Source organism: Xyrauchen texanus, chromosome 10 (assembly GCF_025860055.1).
Source record: "Xyrauchen texanus isolate HMW12.3.18 chromosome 10, RBS_HiC_50CHRs, whole genome shotgun sequence".
NCBI classification, from domain to species: Eukaryota; Metazoa; Chordata; class Actinopteri; order Cypriniformes; family Catostomidae; genus Xyrauchen; species Xyrauchen texanus.
This window is the reverse complement of record NC_068285.1, coordinates 40,918,389-40,939,363: the sequence shown is the minus strand read 5'-3', so window position 1 is coordinate 40,939,363 and position 20,975 is coordinate 40,918,389. Positions and strand designations below refer to the sequence as shown.

At 41.6% G+C, this 20,975-nt stretch overlaps 1 protein-coding gene across 1 annotated transcript; it reads left to right on the top strand.

Annotated features, from left to right (window-relative positions):
- The first annotated feature begins 1,228 nt into the window (after nt 1-1,228).
- Nucleotides 1,229-20,825, top strand: LOC127650744 (uncharacterized protein C18orf19 homolog A-like). Its single transcript, XM_052136358.1, has 4 exons — nt 1,229-1,395; nt 4,064-4,465; nt 16,671-16,782; nt 18,071-20,825. The coding sequence occupies exons 2-4, from the start codon at nt 4,092-4,094 to the stop codon at nt 18,302-18,304; spliced, it is 720 nt and encodes a 239-aa protein (XP_051992318.1). The 5' UTR covers nt 1,229-1,395; nt 4,064-4,091; the 3' UTR covers nt 18,305-20,825.
- The last annotated feature ends 150 nt before the right edge of the window (nt 20,826-20,975 follow it).

Sequence of the window (20,975 nt, the reverse complement as noted above, 5' to 3'; positions counted from 1 at the left end):
AACAGTGAACGTGCCATATCGACATGATATAAGATTAATCAACCCACAATATACGCACAGTCGCCTATAATAATGAAACACGTTTAAATATTGTACAGTTGTGACGTTTTTATGACATCATAATAATTGAAACATTACACGTATTATGTGCACTTTTCATTTGTCACTCTACACAACCATTCAAGTAAACTGTAAAAAAAATTATCTAATTAAAAAAATTGAATAGTTAAACTATACACTTTTATATGCATTTTAAAAAGTAGCTTAAATGGACAGTTTTCCCAAAAATGACAATTATCTCATGATATTTAAGTCACTTGTTACTATAAATCTCCACTTTCACTTTCAGATTCTTCTTTTGTTTTTGTTTATTGGCATTATTTGTGAATATCGCCATCTAATGGGCAGAATTATTAGTAAAAAACAACCTAAATGTTCACCAGTATCTCATCCAAATCTATCATATCACTTCAGAAGACATGGATTTATCAAATTAATTTGTATTGATTACTTTTATGAAGCCTTTATGTGCTTTTTGTAGCTTCAAAGTTCTGTCATTCACTTGCATTGTGCTTACCTACAGAGGTGAAATATTCTTCTAAAAAACGTATTTTGTGTTCTGCAGAAGAAAGTCAGCACTTCCAGGATGGCATGAGGATGAGTAAATGATAAGATCATTTTTATTTTTGGTGAAATATTCCTTTAATATTTATTTGTAATTAGTTTACACAATCAAATCTAAACAAGTAGGATCTATTTATTGAACAGCATCCTTTCAATTACTTCAGCTACTTTTTAGCCTTATAAAAGATTACATTTCTAATCTAGATCATGCCTTATTGAATTGGCGGATCTGTTTATTAATTAATTATATTTTGTTTTACCTTTTCTAAAGGACTGTAATCTCACTTGACCCTATAAATGTTTCACCCTATAAAGTTGTTCAAATTGGTCTTTTTTGAACTGCTCACAAACTTTATTTATTGTTATTTATTATTAATATATAATATAATAAGGTGTATGGGGATCTTTTTGTTTTATTTTGTCCTATTTAACTTTTTCCTTGAACTTTTTAACGCAGAGTAGACTTGAAATCGCGTTGCTCCGATGCATTGTCGGGAATGTAGTTCCACAGAGGCGTTAACATCAATGAGAACGAGTTTTCTCTTCGGCGTGACTGTACTACACTTCCCACACTGCACTGCGAGCACAGCCAGCATGCGTAATATCGGTGCGTCTGGCGAGGAGTTCAGTGAGTGACAGAAGGGACATTAATAAAATGTGTTTGCGGTGGAGAAATGGCACCATGCCGGACCTAGTGTCTCGTGTATGTAGCCGTGCGGCTCTCCGATGATCATTTCTGCGTGTTCAGACAGATGGACGTATGACATTCTGGTCAGTATAGTAGAGCAAGCATTAGACATCACTTCGCAAAGCTAGCTGATTCACCACGTTTAGTGACCATCATTGCATACTCCAAACATGTGAAGTGCGTACTGAAAGATTTGAACCTTAAATATGCTTATTATGCAAGAATGAGGTTGAATTTGATTGGTTGTCTATGTTCATAACATGAATGTAACTGAATAGGTTGCATTTATCATGTATTTACTTACGTTTCCCGCTGAACCAGCATCAGTGACGTCATCATTACTGTAGGAAAATTGAAGTTTGGGGAATTATATTCTGTGTATCCACCTTATTTTGCAACGTGGAAGTAAGCAGCGGCTGCATTTCCGGTGAATGTGTAAAAGTTCCGCTTTTATTGATAGCAATGTAAATAAACAGAAGGATAATAATACCAGAATTTAGTGATATACGTTTATAAACTATCACACAACCACAGTATGTACAGCAGAAAGATGGACTAATGTCAGATAATTTTCTAACTTCAGCATTTATAGTAAAAGATTGAGTAAATCATTCACTTGTTTCTGTGTGTTGTACTGAAGATACGGTTATAAAATGTGCTTCTTAATTTAATGAGATCACGTGGATACAGTGTTTCTTGTCTCCATGTAAACCTCCATTCATATGTACCTTCATAACCTCCAATGATTCCTTTATTTATTTCCAAAGGCGATGTTTCATAAGCTATGCTGACTGCCTATCTGCGTGTCTGTTTACTATACACCGCTAAGAAAGAGAGATGCTCTCTGACAAGAAAAGTTAAATGCATTTATTATTTTGCCAAGATGAAACAAGATGCAGTTTTAATGCAAAGAAAGTTAAAGCAGCATAATGTAGTATTTTTGTATCGCTAAAATAGCTGGAAGTGGCTGATCCCAGAAGTGGTCCACGTTCAAGGTTGATAATGGCGGCGCCCTAGTTTCACTGAAAAATAAGGTGGATAGATCTGACTAATATTTTGTGTGTCCCCTCCCCCCATTTTTTTATAGTTGCATGGATTTTCTGCATGCACGGGTGTCCTGAATATATAGACATTTAGTAGAGACAGTTAAGCTGGTAATAATTATTTATACTGAATGTTATCACAAGTTGAGCTCAATCAGCATTTGTGGCATAATATTAATTACCACAAAAATTTATATTTTTCTTTAAAACAAAGCAAAAATTAAGATTACAGTGATGTGCTTACAATAGAAGTGAATGGGGACAATCAGTAAAGCACTTTTTCAAATGTTTAGCCACAAGACGTAAACAATATGTGTATTAACATGATTTTAGTGTGATAAAATCACTTGCTAACCTTTTCTGTGTAAAGTTACGATTTATTGTCCAAAAAAACCCTAAAATGACTAGAAAATTATGATTTTAAAACTTTACAGCACAAATAATACATGATTTCTAACAGAAGAATTAATGTAAGTGCTTTTGTAAAATTATAAGCTTCACATTTCTGCCTGTAAACCTCCAATAATTGTCCCTATTCACTTCCATTGTAAGTGCCTCACTGCAACCTTGATTTCTTTTTTTTTTCTTTAAGAATGGAGGGATGAGTAAAAATTAAGTTTTGTGGTAATCGACAATTTCACAAATGCTGTCGATTGAGCTTAACTTGTATTGAACCTGGAATATTCCTTTAATCTGTGTTTTGCCTGTTTTTAATATATACAGTATATTCAGTTATGTCAATTATTATATTGACTTTTATGAAAAGTGTACATAAATTTGAGGATTTTAATGTCACAAATCTGCTTACTTTTCAAGAACATATATATATATATATATATATATATATATATATATATTACTCCAAAATGAAATGTTATTTTGCATATAGATAATGAAGCCTATTTATAGCGCCATTAATATTTTTCAGATTTTCTTGACTGTTAGGCACATTTTGCCCCCATAATTCTAATTAAGGCAATGTGAAAAAAAGATGGCATTGTGATACTGTCATTACTGCAGAGAGAAAAAACATTATTTAAATGGTTAAGTTTTATATTGTACTTCTCTGTTGATACTGCTTTTCATTTTTATTATTTTAATGAAAAAAAATCATCTTACAACAACAGCTTTTCTACTGTAACTTGAAAAAAATGCTGTTATGGTAATGAGAATTATCATTGAAAACAATGGGGAAAGTAAAAGTTCCAAACACATTACGGTATGGAGAATTAGGGAGTTAGAAGTCTCATATTGTGACTTTAATGGAAAATGAAGTTACAGTGCACAACATCTTAAAGGCATAATTTTCTTTATGCAAAATATAATTTAATGTAAATGTATTTATTTTTTGCATTGAATTGGAGCCAAGTATGACCAGGACATTTTCTGACAGATTTCATGAGATGCACCCAACTAGAAGTGGTCTAGAAGAACCGAAATATTTTGAAATGTCCATATTTTTACAATCATAAAACTTTTATTTCCAAATTTAAAAGGAAAAAATCCCAGATTTTAAAAGTGCACTTTTGGACCCTCTTGTATATTTTGCATCTGTGCTGTTGACATGACTGCTATCTATGTATACTCTTCAAGTCCCTTAAATATTTTCTGTTCATTTCTAGACTTCTTTACATTGCCTCAACATGAGATATCCTTGACCCACAACAGATCCCCTCTCTCACTATTTACTGTTTTTGTTTTGTTATAGACCTCTAGGAATAAAAAGCGTGTGTGACATGCAGAGGTTTGTGTGTTCCCGAGTCTTCAGGCAGACGGCTGCCCTGCTGCACATCAGGCCTGCATCCTTTAGTCACCCCACACAGATGCTGGAAACCCCATCCCGGCGGTGCTGGACAATCCTGAGCTCCGGCACACGATGTCTGACCTCCTCTAGTGCCATCTGCTCTCCAGCCTCACAGAAAAACTCTTCCAGAGATTATCCAGTTAATGTAGCTACAGGGCAGGATGATCCAGACCCGCTGCAGGACAAATCCATCGGCCTCATCCAGAAGTACAAAAAGACCTTCAAGCAGTATGGCAAAGTCATGATCCCTGTGCACTTGGTGATGTCTACATTATGGTTCGGTACATTTTACTATGCTGCAATGAAGTAAGTATATTAATCAGGTTTAATCATAGATTCATTCTGTAAACTTGTGTCAGAGGTTAAAATGCCATATTACAGGATTAGTTCACCCAAAAGTTTAAATTCTCTCATCATTTACTCTTCCTCATGCCCTCCCAGATGTGTATGACTTTCTTTCTTCTGCAGAACACAAATTATGATTTTTCAGTTCTGTAGGATCATACAATACAAGTGAAAGGGTGGCAACATTTTGACACTCCAAAAAGCACATAAAGGCAGAATTTATAGTAAAAAAAAAAAAAAGACTTAAATATTGATCTGTTTCTCACACACACCTGTCATATCACTTCTGAAGATTTAACCACTGGAGTCGTATGGATTACTGACTTGTGTGATTTTTGGAGCTTCAAAATTTTGGCACCTGTTCACTTGCATCATATGGACCAAAAGAGCTGAGAAATTCTTTACTATTATGGGTAGTGTATTTCTTCACTGGGAATTTGACCTTTTTATGATTAACATAACAATTTTTATTGATTCTTATACAAATACAGTATATATGTACAAAATCAACCATTATCCCCTTTTAACCCCCAGTCAGAGCATAATGATGTGTTTTATAATAATAATAATAATAATAATAATAATAATAATAATAATAGTCAAAAACATCAGACAGAAATGTGAAATTTAGCATTGTGGTAAGGTTGATTACCACTTTTTGAATACCACCAAGGGGTTATATTTATTTATTATAGATAAATTATTATAATTATTTAGTTTGTCAAGATCTAAATAAAGAGAACATTATATAAGTAGTAGTTTTCATTTTTAAAGTATTTAATTAAATGACTGGACATTACATACAAAACAATTTTAGATTTTGTAAAAAAAGAAAAAAAATGATGATCGTGATATAAGATTTTGGTCATATCACCTACCCCTAGGCGTACCCTTGCATCCCTTGACATAGTTTTAACTTTTTATTTTTTTAATTATTTCACACTCAAGACAGAACAATAAAGAAACAAAATACAATTATTATTATTATTTTTTTTAAATGAATCCATTAGTTTGCACTGCCGCTAACTGATGTTTATAAAGTAACTCAATTTACCTAGTAAAATTGTTGCAAAACCCGTAAATTTCAAAAATCTTAAAGATAGTCCCATTCCACCATATCAAATGCCTTCTCTGTGTCAAGTGAGATTGCAGCGATCTGGATCTGATCATTCGCTACTGACCACATAATATTTATAAAACATTTAATATTATCAGAACTACGAGCATGAATAAACCCTACTTGATCTATGTGTATAATAGATGTAATTGATTAGCTAGAATTTTAGACATCTTAAAATATAAATATCTAACTGAATCAGTGAACATGAACGATAACTTTTACATTAATTTGGTCTTTATCTTTTTTGAGAATGAGACTGATCAGGGGCCGGGGTAGCTTAGCGAGTAAAGACGCTAACTACCACCCCTTGAGTTCGTGAGTTCAAATCCCAGTATGTAATGAGTGACTCCAGCCAGGTCTCCTAAGCAACCAAATTGGCCCGGTTGCTAGGGAGGGTAGAATCACATGGGGTAACCTCCTCGTGGTTGCTATAATGTGAGGTTCTCGCTCTTCGTGGAGCACGTGGCGAGTTGGGCGTGGATGCCGCGGAGAATAGCATAGGCCTCCACACACACTACGTCTAATGTGCTCGATTGACGGTCTCAGACGTGGAGGAAAATGAGATTCAACCTCCACCACCTGGATTGAGTCTTGTCTCTATGCCACCATGAGGACTTAGAGCACTTTTGGAATTAGACATTCCAAATTGGGGAATGAAGGGGGTCGCACACCGAACGAGAAGCGCAGCGCCGCGCCACGTCTAGAACAACTCACAGGTATCGCACACCGGACGCGCACATTCTATTCGCGCGAGCTCAATTTTGAATCAACTCCTGGTAGAAGTCTAGAAGAGCTGCACGATGGGTGAGTTTTAACTTGATGTATTATTTATTTTTTATGTTAATTTAATAGCTGATGTTTGATCGTTAATCGAGTAAAAGTGTCTATCACGTTGTTAAGTCTGTTATTTTGTTGTAACGTTATCCGTTGTCTTGGCAACTATGTTACATACAATAGTATTTATTTAGCTAGCGTTTAGCTAACCCGAGTGTCAACGTTAACCAAACAAGTTATTTGATATATTCTTTTTTATTATATACTTAACTGACGATATGTTATGTAAGAGTGTATGGTTAGTATGGTAGAGTATTGAAAAATGGCACAACAGGGGAAAATGAAAGATTTAAAAGGGCTATGTTATATATTTTTTCCAATATGACTTTATTCAAGCTGTTAAATTAGGAATGTTAAACTAAATGTATATTGCAGCACAGGGTGAAGTCAGTATGTATATTAACGACGATTTGAGACAAATAAATGTACATTTAATATACAACTATGTAAATGGCGCTCTGTGGCGCGGCAGGGTTTTGAACAAGGTCCTGAGCCGTAGCTGGGCGCCGCGGACAGACGCCGAATGGCGCCGCCGGTGTGTGTACACTCATAGAGAATAATGTGTTAGAATTTTAAAGACATGGCGCGGCGCGGCGCTGCGCGTTCGGTGTGCGACCCCCTTAAGACTGATCAGTGCTTGCGTCATTGTCAGTGTTGTGCTAGTTACTAAGAAATAGTAACTAGTTACAGTTACTAGTTACTTCATTAAAAAAGTAACTCAATTACTTTGTTGATTACTTACACCAAAAAGTAATGCATTACTGTTAAAAGTAACTTTTTAGTTACTTTTTTAAAGAACGTTCATTAATGTTCCTATTAATGCCCTTTTATGCGTTATGGTCTTACTCTATACAAACACAAAACTGACTTAAACAGAAAGTAATTTGTAAACACTATTTTATTTCAGTCAGACCAGCACAAACTGAATATATCACAAGGATTTCTGAAATAAATAACAAAACAAGCTGAATAATATGTTCAGAATCAAAAACTAAAGTGGCTTCTGCATCATAATAGCTGTTGTTTTGAGCCCTTAAAAATGTTCCTTTCACAGCTTAAGTATGAAAACTATTAACAATGTACAACATAACAAAACATTTTGAAATAAATAAATGAAAGCAATCTGAATTATTCAGAATCAATTTCGAGAAACTCAGCACCAAAAAACTGCTATTATTGACAAACATAAATGATATGCATTAAAAAAAACATAAAAAGTATAAATGCTGTTTAAATATTAAATCTATGAGCAATTTCCAATCCAACCACAAATTAAGAGTTGCATGTCACCAACTTATGTAAAGTAAGCTGTCTGTATTCAAAGTGCAAAATCTGCTGTTGTATATGTCCATAAAAATAAAAGTTTTTCGTCCCATTTGCTGTGTGCCGCTGCCGCCTGAACATGTTATCATGCCAACGAGCTGCCTGAACGCCGGCGACTGCACAGTAGAAACAGGCTGCATGTTTTCAACAACATACCGTGCAATAGCTTTGTTGATCTGTCCCTGGCTGTGGCTAATAACAGTCCGGTTAAAATCTAGTCGCTGTTGTTTGGCTGGAGGGGCTTGACTCACTTCGAGTGTGTCCACTGACACCGGGTTAGCTTCTAGCTTTGTCGAGGCATGTCGTTTCTGGAGGTGCTTCGACAGATTGGAGTTGCTATTTTTAGCAGTAGATAGGACATTCGAACCAGAAAGACACAGCTTACATTTCACTAAAAGATTTTTGTCTTTATGCTCAACTAAAGTGAAATAATGAGCATATTTCCACTTTGAAAAACTCGTCTTGCTCTCGCCTTGACTCGCCATGACTGTCGCGCATACTTGAATAAACGGAAACACGCCCACAGTGCATCTGCGTGTTTACAGTGGTTGGCATCCGCCAATCCTACAATGCGTCGCTGCTGTAAACAGGTTAGGCTGTAGGCTACACTTCAGCCAAAATTAATTAATTTAAAAAAGTAACGGACAACGCACCATATGGTAACGGTAACAGAGTTAATTTATTTAAAAAGTAATGCGTTACAGTATTAGTTACTGTCAAAAGTAACTGCGTTACTAGTAACACGTTACTGCCCAACAATGACTCATTGTTGGTGGTAGCTCACCTTTTGAATGCATTTACTTCTAACATAAGTGGAGCCAGTTCTGTGACATAAGTTCTAAAGAATTCTGCAAAACCATCTGGCCTCTGAGTCTTTTTGATCCTTCCTCAATTTAGGAAGTTCTAATGGCTCTAAGAAATTTCTAATATATTTATCGGTAGACAAAGACCTGTAACTATAAAGATCTAAATAATTTTGTTATGGCCTTATTAATATCTGTGGCATAAGTAAATATATTGCCTCCAGAAGAGTTCACTGAAGTAATGGTGGAAGAAAAGTTCTGTTTTATGTATCTTGCAAGAGATTTCCCTGTCTTGTCCCCCTATTCAAACTATGTCTGCCTTGCCCTGAATAACCAAAATTTGACCTTCTATGACAGAATAGTAGAGTCAACTCTCTATGACCATTGGATGACATTTGATGCTTCAGCACTTTTAACACTCTTTTCCATTTCTATGAATTCCTGTGGTTTGATCTATTTAATGACCGAGTCATATTTTATGATCCACCCCCTAGGAATTACCTTAAGCGCCTCCCATGCCACGCCCACAGAGGACACTGAGGACCAATTAGTTCCCCTTCTGTCGCTCTCTCCACGTTGTGTCGGAGAAGCGACACTAGGGGTCTCTCTTGAGCGCCGATATCCACCTCTGATCTATGAAAAAAGGCCAATGAGAGTTGGCAGCCAGTATTTGCATGTCCCGCCCCCGGACATACGGGTATTTAAGCGGCGCAAATACGGGAGTTCATTCAGAAAATTTCTTCGGAGCCGATGGTCTGTCTGCAGTTTGCTGCGAGTTACACACCACTAACGTTCCTGTTTCCTCTGACGATCTGCATGCTGTTGGATCTTGACGGCGCACAACAGCGGCTTTCTCCTTCGCATTGCACGGCGTGCATTGTTGCCCCTGAGCGCTTCGACAGCGCAGACACACACACATACTGTGTATTAAAAGAGTTATTTCCCTTAAAAGAGTGAATTTCTCTAAAAGAGCAAAACACAGCGGCGTTGAACGTCATTTTCAGGCGCGTCTTTTTCAAGATGCCCTTCCGCCCGTGTGTTGTTCCTGGATGCGGTAGAGTGCTCTCCGCTTCAGACGGCCACAGGCGCTGTCTCGTGTGTTTGGGCCGCGATCACACCGAGGCGGCGTTTGTGGATGGCTCATGTTCTCACTCGCGAGACCATGACCATGACCACGTTAGCGATCGCGGCTTGCTTTCAACAGAGAGCAAGCCACCCCAGCTGTACCCTGCATTGCTCCTTCTTCCCACGGGATTGAGGGCGATGCGGTTGGTGCTGAGGGCGATTTGAAGGCGGCAGCGGGTGCAGTTTCGCCGGGTAGCCCCCGCGAACCTCCCGTTCCCGACACGCTCGCTGGTCCCGTCTACGCTCAGCGGCGATAGCAGCTTCGCCTCACGGCCCGGCTGTCTATCCTCCGAGCCCGAAGCAGATGAGCTCGCCGCTGCATCGGAGAGTCGCGGTGTCTGATGCCGAGGACTCCCCTGGACTGCCGCCGGGCCAGCAGGCCCAGGCTGAGGCCGGCAGCTCAGATGTCTGACATGCTTTCCGGGCCACCGTGAGCGTGGGGTTGGATTGGAACCCTCCATCCTCCCCACAGCCTTCACGGTTGGATGACTGGTTCCTGGGGGCAGCGCCGTTCGCGGCCACGCATCCCCGGTCCCGTTTTTCCGGAGGTGCATGACGAGCTGGCGTCTACGTGGAGAGCCCGCTCTCCGCTCATCTAGGTGCCACCCGCTCCACTCTCACCACCCTTGACGGCGGAGGCGCCACGAATACGGGCGATTCCCCAGGTCGATAGGGCAGTTGCGTACCATCTATGCCCGGTAGCCCTACCTCCTGGCGCCCGTACTCCCATCCAAGCCCTGTAGGACAACATCCTGGCTCAGCGAAGGCCTACAGTGCGGCTGGACGCGCTGCCTCCGCCTTGCCTGCGATGGCCCTCCTGCAAGTCCACCAGGCCAAAGCACTCAGAAACATGCACGGGGTGGACCTGATCCTGATGTGCTGCAGGAACTGCGCTCAGCGACCGACCTCACCCTGAGGCGGCGAAGGCCACAGCGCAGGCACTCGGACAGGCGATGGCCACCCTAGTGGTCCAGGAACGCCATCTCTGGCTCAGTCTGGTCGAGATGCGTGAGGCCGACAAGAACCGCTTCCTAGACGCACCTGTCTCCCAGATTGGCCTTTTCGGCGACACCGTCGAGGACTTCGCCCAACAGTTCTCCGCGGTGAAGAAGCAGACGGAGGCCTTCTCTCACATCATGCCCCGCCGTACACCTGCCGCTACGGGCCCTGCCCCGTCTGCCCGCCAAGGGCGTCACCCTGCGAAGAAACCAGCTCCTGCTTCGCCTCAACCCGGGCCCAGCTCTCAGCCCCAGCGTCGAGCACCCCACAGGCGGCGCACGCCCCCTGTCTCACGAACCCCCTCTAGGACCCGGAAGGCTCCCAAGCGTTCCTGAGACAGCCGACCCAGAGCCCAAGGCGTTAGCTCGGAGGTGGTAAGACCGCTCCGTCCCCGGTGGAGGGCGGGAGGAGAATCCTTTGTTTTTATTTGCCACACCCCTGGCCGGGGCTGTGGTACCCACATTCTCAATAAAAGAGCTATTTCCTTTGCCTCTGGGTCACCTGGCCCGCAAATGCCGTGCTCACGGCAATCTGCTTTCAGATTACGACAGTCCCGGTACACCGGACGCGGCGATCCCTCCTTCCGCCTGACTACGACTGCCCCCCGGCCGGCCGGTTCAGACGAGTCCAGAGGACGCCAGCAGACCTCCTCCTCAGTCACGAACCCGCCCCCTGCCGGGTGCGCAGAGCAAGGTAAGTGCTTTGAGTCTATTCTCAGCACCCCAGCCTCAGGCTGCAACGAAGCCGCCCGACGCTGTGAGGCCCCGCCGGGTACATCCAAAATACTCGTCCCTTTGGTGCCCCTAGCGCAGAGCTGGGAAGCATGGTTTTCGCTTCCCAACGCATCACGCTGGCTGCACCGGACCATTGGACTCGGTTACGCAATTTAGTTTGCCCGGCTCCGCCCCTTCAGGAGCGTCCGCTTCCGCAGTACACGGCGAGCATGCCAGTTCCCTGCGCACGCGAAATCGCGACCCTCTTAGCCAAGGGCGCAGTAGAGCCCGTCCCTCCAACCGAAATGAGGAAGGGTTTCTACAGCCCTTACTTCATTGTACCCAAGAAAGGCGGCGGCTTACGACCAATCCTGGACCTGCGAGTTTTCAATTGGGCCTTGTTAAAACTCCCGTTCAAAATGCTCACGCAGAGAAATATTCTGGCTGGCATTCAGCATCTAGATTGGTTCGCAGCGGTAGACCTGAAGGACACGTACTTCCACGTCTCAATTCTGCCATGACACCGACCCTTCTTACGGTTCGCGTTCGACGGCCAGGCGTTTCAATACAAAGTCCTCCCCTTCGGCCTGTCTCTGTCCCCTCGCGTCTTCACGAAGGTCGCAGAGGCGGCTCTTGCCCCGCTATGAGTAGCCGGCATCCACATTCTCAACTACCTCGACGAATACCATCCGCATTCTCAACTACCTCGACGACTGGCTTATCCTAGCACACTCTCGAGAGTTACTATGCACACACAGAGACCAGGTGCTCCGGCACCTCAGCCGCTTGGGGCTTCAGGTCAACTGGGAAAAGAGCAAGCTCACTCCGGTTCAGAGCATCTCTTTTCTCGGGTTGGAGTTAGACTCAGTCTCAATGACTGCACGTCTCATGAGCGAGCGTGCTCAGTCGGTGCTGGATTGCCTCGCTTCCTTCAAGCCAGGCACAGTGGTCCCTCTAAAACTTTTCCAGAGGCTCCTGGGGCATATGGCATCCTCCGCGGCGGTCGCGCCGCTGGGGTTGATGCATATGAGACCACTCCAGCACTGGCTCCAGACTCGAGTCCCGAGACAAGCATGGCACCACGGCACGCATCGGGTAAGGATCACCCCCGCCTGCCTCAAAACACTCCGACCCTGGACAGACCTCTGCTTTTTACGGGCAGGAGTGCCCCTGCAGCAGGTGTCCCGACGCGTTCTGGTCACAACCGACGCCTCCCGGTCCGGGTGGGGTGCCGTGTGCAGCGGGCACGCAGCAGCGGGCCGTTGGAAAGGGGCCCCGCTGCGTTGGCACATCAACTGCCTGGAGTTGCTGATCGTCCTTCTCGCCCTCAGGATGTTCCTCCCGTTAGTTCGGGACAAACACGTCCTCGTGAGATCGGACAGCACCTTCGCGAGGTTTTACAACCTCCGCGTTGAGTCGGTTGCGTCTCGTGTTTTGTCAGGTCCGAGCCCGTAGAACTCGGTAACACGTAGACCGACCGGCCAGGTGGATCGCTTGCGCCCAGCGCCCTTTTCCTGACGTCAAGGTTAAGTAGTGCGCCTTTTTTCCCAGGGCGCCCCACTCCGAGTCGGGACCCTGGTCGATTCCTCCCCAGCCCTCCGGGTCCAGCGGTTCAGCGGAGGAACTCGCCGACCCAAGCCACTGCGGGTACCCTGATGGCTACCCTGTACTGGTATAGGTGCTCCACAAGTAAGGCCTCCTGCTCGGACTCCCCTGTGTGTATTTCCACGGTTCTGTCCCCTACTGAGCGGACCCCGTGTCTCCCTTAGGCAGTTAAAGCTGCCCGGTCGCCGTGCTGTAGCAACTCCCCCTTCGAGGCTGGATCTACCATCGCACCATACTTTCCACACGAGCCCTAAGACGGCTGTGTGGCGTGTCTACCACTTTTCCTCCCCAAGAAAAAGGGCAGGTGTGGTCTCCACAGGGTCTGGGTAAGACCCCTTCCCTATATGCGTGTAAGGGCCCGGCCGTGATTGCTCTATGCGAGAAACATAGAGAGAAAAGAGGCCCAGCCAGGCTGGCCCGTTCCCATGTTGGCAAACATCGCCTTGTTCCCCTCTCAGGGTAACTAGAAGGATCCCGATGTTCGTATGGGGCATTGGGGAAGGGTACGTGCAGCCGTTTACAGACAATGCGTGGCACTGGATGAATCCCTGCCCGCCTCTGTGTCAGCAGTTCACGTACACGGTTCAGCACATGGCAAGATTGGAATGGGTCCCCTAGTGTCGCTTCTCCGACACAACGTGGAGAGAGCGACAGAAGGGGAATGTTTGGTTACGTATGTAACCTCCGGTCCCCGAGGGAGAGAACGACACGTTGTGTCTTTCCTCCGCCATGTCGCTGAACCGAGCCACTGTTGTGGCCGGACCATTTCCGGCTCAGAAAAATCCTGAATGAACTCCCGTATTTGTGCCGCTTATATACCCGTATGTCCGGGGGCGGGACATGCAAATACTGGCTGCCAACTCTCATTGGCCTTTTTTCATAGATCAGAGGTGGATATCGGCGCTAAAGAGAGACCCCTAGTGTCGCTTCTCCGACACAACGTGTCGTTCCCTCCCTCGGGGAACGGAGGTTACATACGTAACCAAACGTTTCTACATAAACATTTACTTCTGTCTTTAACATTTGTTGAAATTCTGGGTCTTGTAGAAGGGATGTATTAAAGCGCCATCTATATGATTTTATTTTCTCCATATGCGGCAACATCTCTAAACACATCAAAGCATTGAAACTAAAATGTTTCCAACTGAGTAATCAGTTTCAAAAGGAATGATTGACTTAGAAATAATAATAAAAAAAAATCGATTCTAGAGTAAATCAAATGAACTGATGAAAAAAAAAAAAAGGTATAATCCCTCCCATATGGATTCAGAAGTCTCAATGTCTGTAAGACCAAGAGTTTTACACATCCTCTGTAGTGTCAACATTGCCCTAAAGGGTCTATACACCTTTTCTTCAATATGATCAGACTGCATCAGCAAAATGTACAATGTGTAGATATATTGCTGATTATGTCCAGGCAAAGTTACCCACTCACTCCATTGATTTAATGAAGGCCATAACTTGTCGTGGGCACAAATGTCTTGCGTCCATCCTTGACATCAATTATCAGCTTGGCAGGGTAAAGCAATTCAAAGCTCACCTTCTGTTCCTGCAATAATGTCCAACACTCTTTGAATCTATCCCGTTTTTTTGTGTAGCTCTGTCAAAATCTGGAAAAACCATAATGATGTAGACCTCCCAGCACAACGTGCCTTTATTCCTTGCCGCTCATAGAACAATATCTCTGTCTGCCGACTGCAAGAATCTTGCCAGGTTGGATCATGGTCTGTCACCTGCTTTGGGAAGCTGACAGAGAGCTCTGTGCATACTCGAGCTGGCGGCCTGTTGTGTCAATCAAATTCGGAATGAGCCTGTCCTTTCTTTCCCTCAGGGATTCCAACGAAATGAACATTATTATGTCTGCTCCGATTTTCCATATCCTCTATTTTTTCCCACATCTGATTCAAATCAGTTTTGGTCGCCGGTGGGTTAGCCTGCAACTCTTTCTCGGTAGCCTCCAGAGATTCAACTCGCTTTTCAACATCGTCTATTCTTGTAAACAGGGTGGAAAGTTTTGCCTCCACAGATGTGGTCGCTCTACGTATTTCTGCGAGGGCCTCCATGTCGGTCAAAATGTTTGTTAGTGCTGCATAAATGTTTGCAATAGCTTGACCTACATCATGAAGCTCGCTGTCATAATCGACTGGACCCCTGCCATCTTGATCCTGCTAGGCTGCAGGCGTCTGCGAACGCAAGTGCCATTTAATGTCCCCACAGGCAGACGATTTCACATTTTTCAACATCCTACACTCCCAGCTCAGTTTAACAATCAAAACATTTTCAGTTCTCATCGGTTAATATTGATTAAAAGGATTATCGTAACTAAGTGAAGCGGAGCTCGCCACATTAGCGGCCAACACTCACAAAGCGGCACGTGATGACTCCTTGGGAATTTGACTATTAAAGCCTTATTTTTAAGAAGTTTAAGTCACACTGACTCATGGCTCTTATGAGTTCAAATGTTTGTCTTGAAAGGTTTTTACATTAGCGATAAACATGTATTTCTCTATGAAGAAAATTAGTGGGATTTCCACTTCTGGACTATTGTACTCTTAATTGGTCCATCACTAATGACATTTCATAATTCAATTCAAAGAATTATAACAAATTACCTACATTATTATTATTTATTTATTTCTATTTTAAATACAAACAGGTCATTGTATCTGTAAGTGGCGTGGCGAATTGAGGTAAATGGCACACTGGAACATTTACTCTGCAAGACATCTGGCAGAATGTGGGTCACCACAGTCTAGACATTTCTCAAATGTGGGAGGTGGTAATGGATGCTTAAAAATGGCCTCATTTCATTCACCATGACCTCACTTTACAGAGAAAGTCTGAGTTATTAGTTCCCATCACCAGGTGCTCACAAGCAAACTTCACAGCTCTTATAGCTAACATATCTCATTTATTTTGCTTAGTCACCACTGCTACAAAGGGATTCATTTGGTCCTTAAAAAGTGTTCAAATGTATTAAATTCACATTTCAAAATGAAAGCCCATGGAAAAGTCTTAAATATCGCTGTGCATGTGTCCCACAAAGCAACGGAAAAACAGGAGACGCTTCTAATAAGGTGCCTGCATACTGCTAAGTGCTCCAATGTGGCATTTTACATGCTGTAAAATGTTTTAGTATAAGTGTGTAGGCTGTTATTGCTGTTTGTTAATATGTATTTATATAATGGTACATCAAAATGAACATGATGAAATATAATTCTTTTAGTGATAGAGTGAACTAGATTTTTACTGTTTTAGTTGCATTAAACATTTTAATTTACTTTGCAACCATTGCTGTTTGATATGAGAATACTAAATATCACCAGAAGTCTAAAAATATCAGGATTTAATTTTAATTTTTCAGTTATGCAGATCAAAAAGTTACTGGCCACATAATGTGTTTCCTTGTTAAAACCTCACTTAACTTTTGTTTTGCTGCAGAATTGTTCTGAAATTATTTTCTTAATTTCATGAAAGGTCTTAAAATGTCTTACTTTCCCTACCCATGCGGAAACCCTGAATTGCATTTTGTCTATGTAAATGTAATATATCAGAACTGTACTGTATTATTAACATTAGAAATCAAAATGGTAAAAATAAGCTTACTCTCTTATATCTATTTTGTCTTTGTTTCTTGATCTTAGAGGAGTGAATTTAGTGCCATTTCTTGAGTATGTTGGATTTCCTGACAAGGTTGTTAAACTGCTGGAGAATTCTCAAAGTGGATATGCACTGACAGCATATGCCATGTACAAGGTAGGATCACTTTTTCTACATTTATTTTTAATTAGTAAACTAATTATTTAGCTAAAGGAAAAATACATTTACATAATACATCAATTGATTCACTTATTAAAATTAGTAAGAAAAATAACATAATAGTGATAACAAAAATCTCATTAGTAGCAAGCCTGACCTTGAACTGTTGAACCAATTATTAAACTTCAAGGATGATTAGCATCAAGTTCAAAATCAAGGCAATTTCAGTTCATATTTCAGAAAGAAGTTCAGTCTCTTAGACAGTACTTTTCCATTAGTGCTTAATTGAAAAGATTAACCAAGCCTATGATTAAAATGTTAACATTTAAGTACATGTATTTTAATAAATTATATTTATTTATATTAAATTTGATTTAAATATATATGTGTGTGTGTGTGTGTGTGTGTGTGTGTGTGTGTGTGTGTGTGTGTGTGTGTGTGTGTGTATATATATATATATATATATATATATATACATATATATATGAAATGGAATATTTAAAGGGACATGCTGTTTAACACTGCAGCTGATCTGAATACAATTAGTTAGAATGACATTGGCTACATTTACATGGACACCAGAAAGCAGCTTATTGCAGGTTGTTGCGAGAAAACAGCGTTCTTGTTTGTGCTCTGTATACGCTTGTGTAAACAACACAGCATCTGTTGAGTCACTTATTTCCAGATATTCCAGAGTTGTTGCTGTGTTTGTTTCCTTCACTTACTATCGCAACCTGCGTCTGAATTATTGGGGGTTTGCCGTTTATTTTAAACTCTGGGATTCCCCCAGTGTATGCTTATACACCGACCTTAGGGGCCATTAATATTTTACATTAGTGTGTGCAAATGGGTATAGCTTATAGTTTGTGATTTTTCTAACTGCACGCCCAGAAATGTTGAATTCTTTCCGCTATGTTGGCATGATATTGGGCTCCATCTATGACGTTTGTTATCCCGGTCTGTTCCACGCATGCGCACTCTTCAAACACCCATCAGAACGCTGCTTCTGTGTTTACATGAGCACATTAAGCTGCGTTCTCTGAGAGAAACCTAGGTGTGTTAAACCACTTTCTCTTAATCGCTTAAACGGCATGAGGAAATCAGCGTTCTTGTTTACATGGCTTTTCAGAATTCCACTTTCTGGAATAAACAGTTATCTTAAGTGCATGTAAACGTGCTCAGTGACTGCAATGTTTGTGTGAAAATTGACCTCAACATTTGGCTTACTCGCTTCCTTTTAGTTTAAGTTAATGTGACACTGGTCTTATTTTCTCACTTCCCAAAGATTGCCACACCTGCGAGATACACGGTGACTTTAGGAGGAACATCACTCTCTGTGAAGTACCTGAGGAAGCACGGCTACATGTCCACTCCTCCACCTGTGAAAGAATACCTGCAGGAGAAGATGGAAGAGACTAAAGATCGGATATCTGTGAGAATGGAGGAAACGAAAGACAAGTTCACTGAAAAACTTCAAGAAACCAAAGACAAAGTGTCTTTCCGTAAAAAAAAGGAATAGGTTTACAATGCCTCGTGAAGGGGCTATTAATGACTTACGAGAGGTCAGAACGTAAGTGTTGCACTAAAGATTATCTGACACCACCCAATAATGTTATGAAGAGTCACATGATTTTATTTAACAATATAATTCACTTTAAAGGGAACTTTTTTTTTTACTCATGAGAAACATCATGAATTGTGTCTTAAGAATAAATAAATATGTAATGTAGGCTCTAAGCTTTACAGTTATAAAAGGCACATAATAGGTTAAGCTATCGCAAGATGGTAAAATCATGGTTCATTAAGATTATAGTTTCTCCATGACTGGATAGAAAATATTACAGCACATCAAAAGCATAGAAGTCCGCTGAAAGCTGTTGGACTCTACATTAACTTTTTATATAAAGGATGAGATGTTTTCCTAAAGTGGACATGAAGTGTAATTTGTCCAATTTTACAAATGTCCACATGTGAGGCCTGTTATAGTGTAGCGGAAATCTTCATAGCACTGCTTTGTTCATTTCTTACAATGGCCATTTAAATTATATTTCAACTAACAAACAGCACTTGGACTAGTCACATAGATGTGTTACTGAAGATAAAATTCTGATTATTAGTTGGGTATTATGCAAAACTGTACTGAACTGAAAAACACAGAAAGAGAGAAACTTTATTTCACAAATAGTCTTGTGTCATTCTGCAAATCAAACAAAATCCAAGAACTTACAGCCTTTTTGCATCCTTTTTGGAATTCACCAAAAGTTAATGTCAGATATTTAACTTATATGATGTATCTTATGTCTTTTGATCTTTTGTATTGTTGTTGGGGGCTCCTAACCACATCCTCCACAGTTTTAGCAATAAATGTGTGAAGTTCATATGCGTTATTAATAAAATTGTATATCCTTTCTTATTTGCTAAAAAGATAACTTTCCTGACCCATGACTTATAAAACAATACATCAGTAATGTGTAAAAAAAAAAAAAAATATATATATATATATATATCTTATTTATGTATACATTTTGGATGGTTTATACATTTTTATTCCCCTTCCCTGTACTTGTCTTTCTGATTGTATTCATACATTGTTTGATCTTATTGAACATTTATATAGACTCCACAGTTGTACCACAATTTGTGGACTTTTCAGACGGTCCCTTGCCTTGGGATAATTTTTAAGCTTATATCAATGTTAAATTGCTGATTTGGAACTATTCCACTCTTTCCTAGCGTTTGTCCCACGTAGGTGCAGGGTCCGCTTCATGATAGTCCGCATATATATTTGATTTGGCACAAGATTTACACCGGATGCCCTTCCTGCCGCAACCCCCAGTGGCTGGGGGACTCTCACTCACACACATACGAGGCAATTTAGAGTCTCCCAATTCACTTAACCTGAATGCTTTTTGGACTTGTGGGGGAAACCCGGAGCACCCCACGCATACACGGGGAGAACATGCAAACCCGACACAGAAAGGCCCTAGTTGAGCCGGGACTCGAACCCAGGACCTTATTGCTGCAAGGCGACAGAGCTAACCACTGAGCCACTGTCAATGTAGAGACGGTGTAGAGAATGGTGCGAAAAACATGAGTGGCAGTTCTGTGGCTGAAAAATGCTTGTTGAGGTCAGAGGAGAATGGCCAGACTGTTCCAAGGTGACAGTAACCCAAATAACCACATGTTGCAAAAGTCCTATGCAGCAAAGCATTTCTGAACATACAACACGTTGAACATTGAGGTGGATGGGCTACAGGAGCAGAAGACCCCTCTGGGTACCACTACTGTCAGCTAAGAACAGAAAACTTTGGCTGCAGTGGGCACAGGCTCACCAAAACTGGACCGTAGACGATTGCAAAATCTGCATCTGCATCGCCTGATCTGACAAATCTGGATTTCTGCTGAGGTACACAAATGGTAGGCCCACTGCAGCCTCAGTTTTCTGTTGGCTGACAGAAGTGGAACCCAACGTGGTCTTCTGCTGTTGTTGCCCATCCACCTCAAGATTCAACATGTTATGCATTCTGAGATGATATTCTTCTCACCATAATTGTACAGAGTGGTTATCTGAGTTACTGTAAACTTTGTCAGTTCAAACCAGTCTGGACATTCTCTGTTGACCTCTCTCATCAACAAGACATTTCCATCCACAGAACTGCTGCTCACTGGAGTTTTTTTTTGCACCATTCTCTATACAATTTAGGGACTGTTGTGTGTGAAAATCCCAGAAGATCAGCAGTTACAGAAATACTCAAACCAGCCCATCTGGCACCAACAATCATGCCACGCTCAAAATCACTGAGATCACATTTTTCCCCATTCTGATAGTTGATGTGAACTTTAACAGAAGCTCCTGACCCGTATCTGCATGATTTTATACATTACTGTATATTGCCACATGATTGGCTGATTAAATCATCACATAAAGTAGATGTACAGGTGTACCTAATAAAAGTGGCCGGTGAGTGTATATGACGTTCAGTATACACATGTAAACGAGCAGAAATGTTTATTTTGCTCTTTTTTTTTTTTTTGTTTGTTTGTTGGGTAAACATATTTGTAAAAATTGTTAGTCCCATTAAATAATGAGTCAAACTGAAAATGGAAGGTCAAGTGGAGCACATATTCTGCACAGTGTTTTCTGGCCATTCCATGCATACTGAGCTAGATTTACACACAGTATTTGGCTA

Bases quoted from the DNA above. Each gene is read 5' to 3' on its own strand.
- LOC127650744 (XM_052136358.1), top strand. From the start codon at position 4,092: ATGCAGAGGTTTGTGTGTTCCCGAGTCTTCAGGCAGACGGCTGCCCTG. The intron at 4,466-16,670 runs GTAAGTATATTA...TCTTGATCTTAG, and splicing joins TTTTACTATGCTGCAATGAA to AGGAGTGAATTTAGTGCCAT. The intron at 16,783-18,070 runs GTAGGATCACTT...CACTTCCCAAAG, and splicing joins CAGCATATGCCATGTACAAG to ATTGCCACACCTGCGAGATA.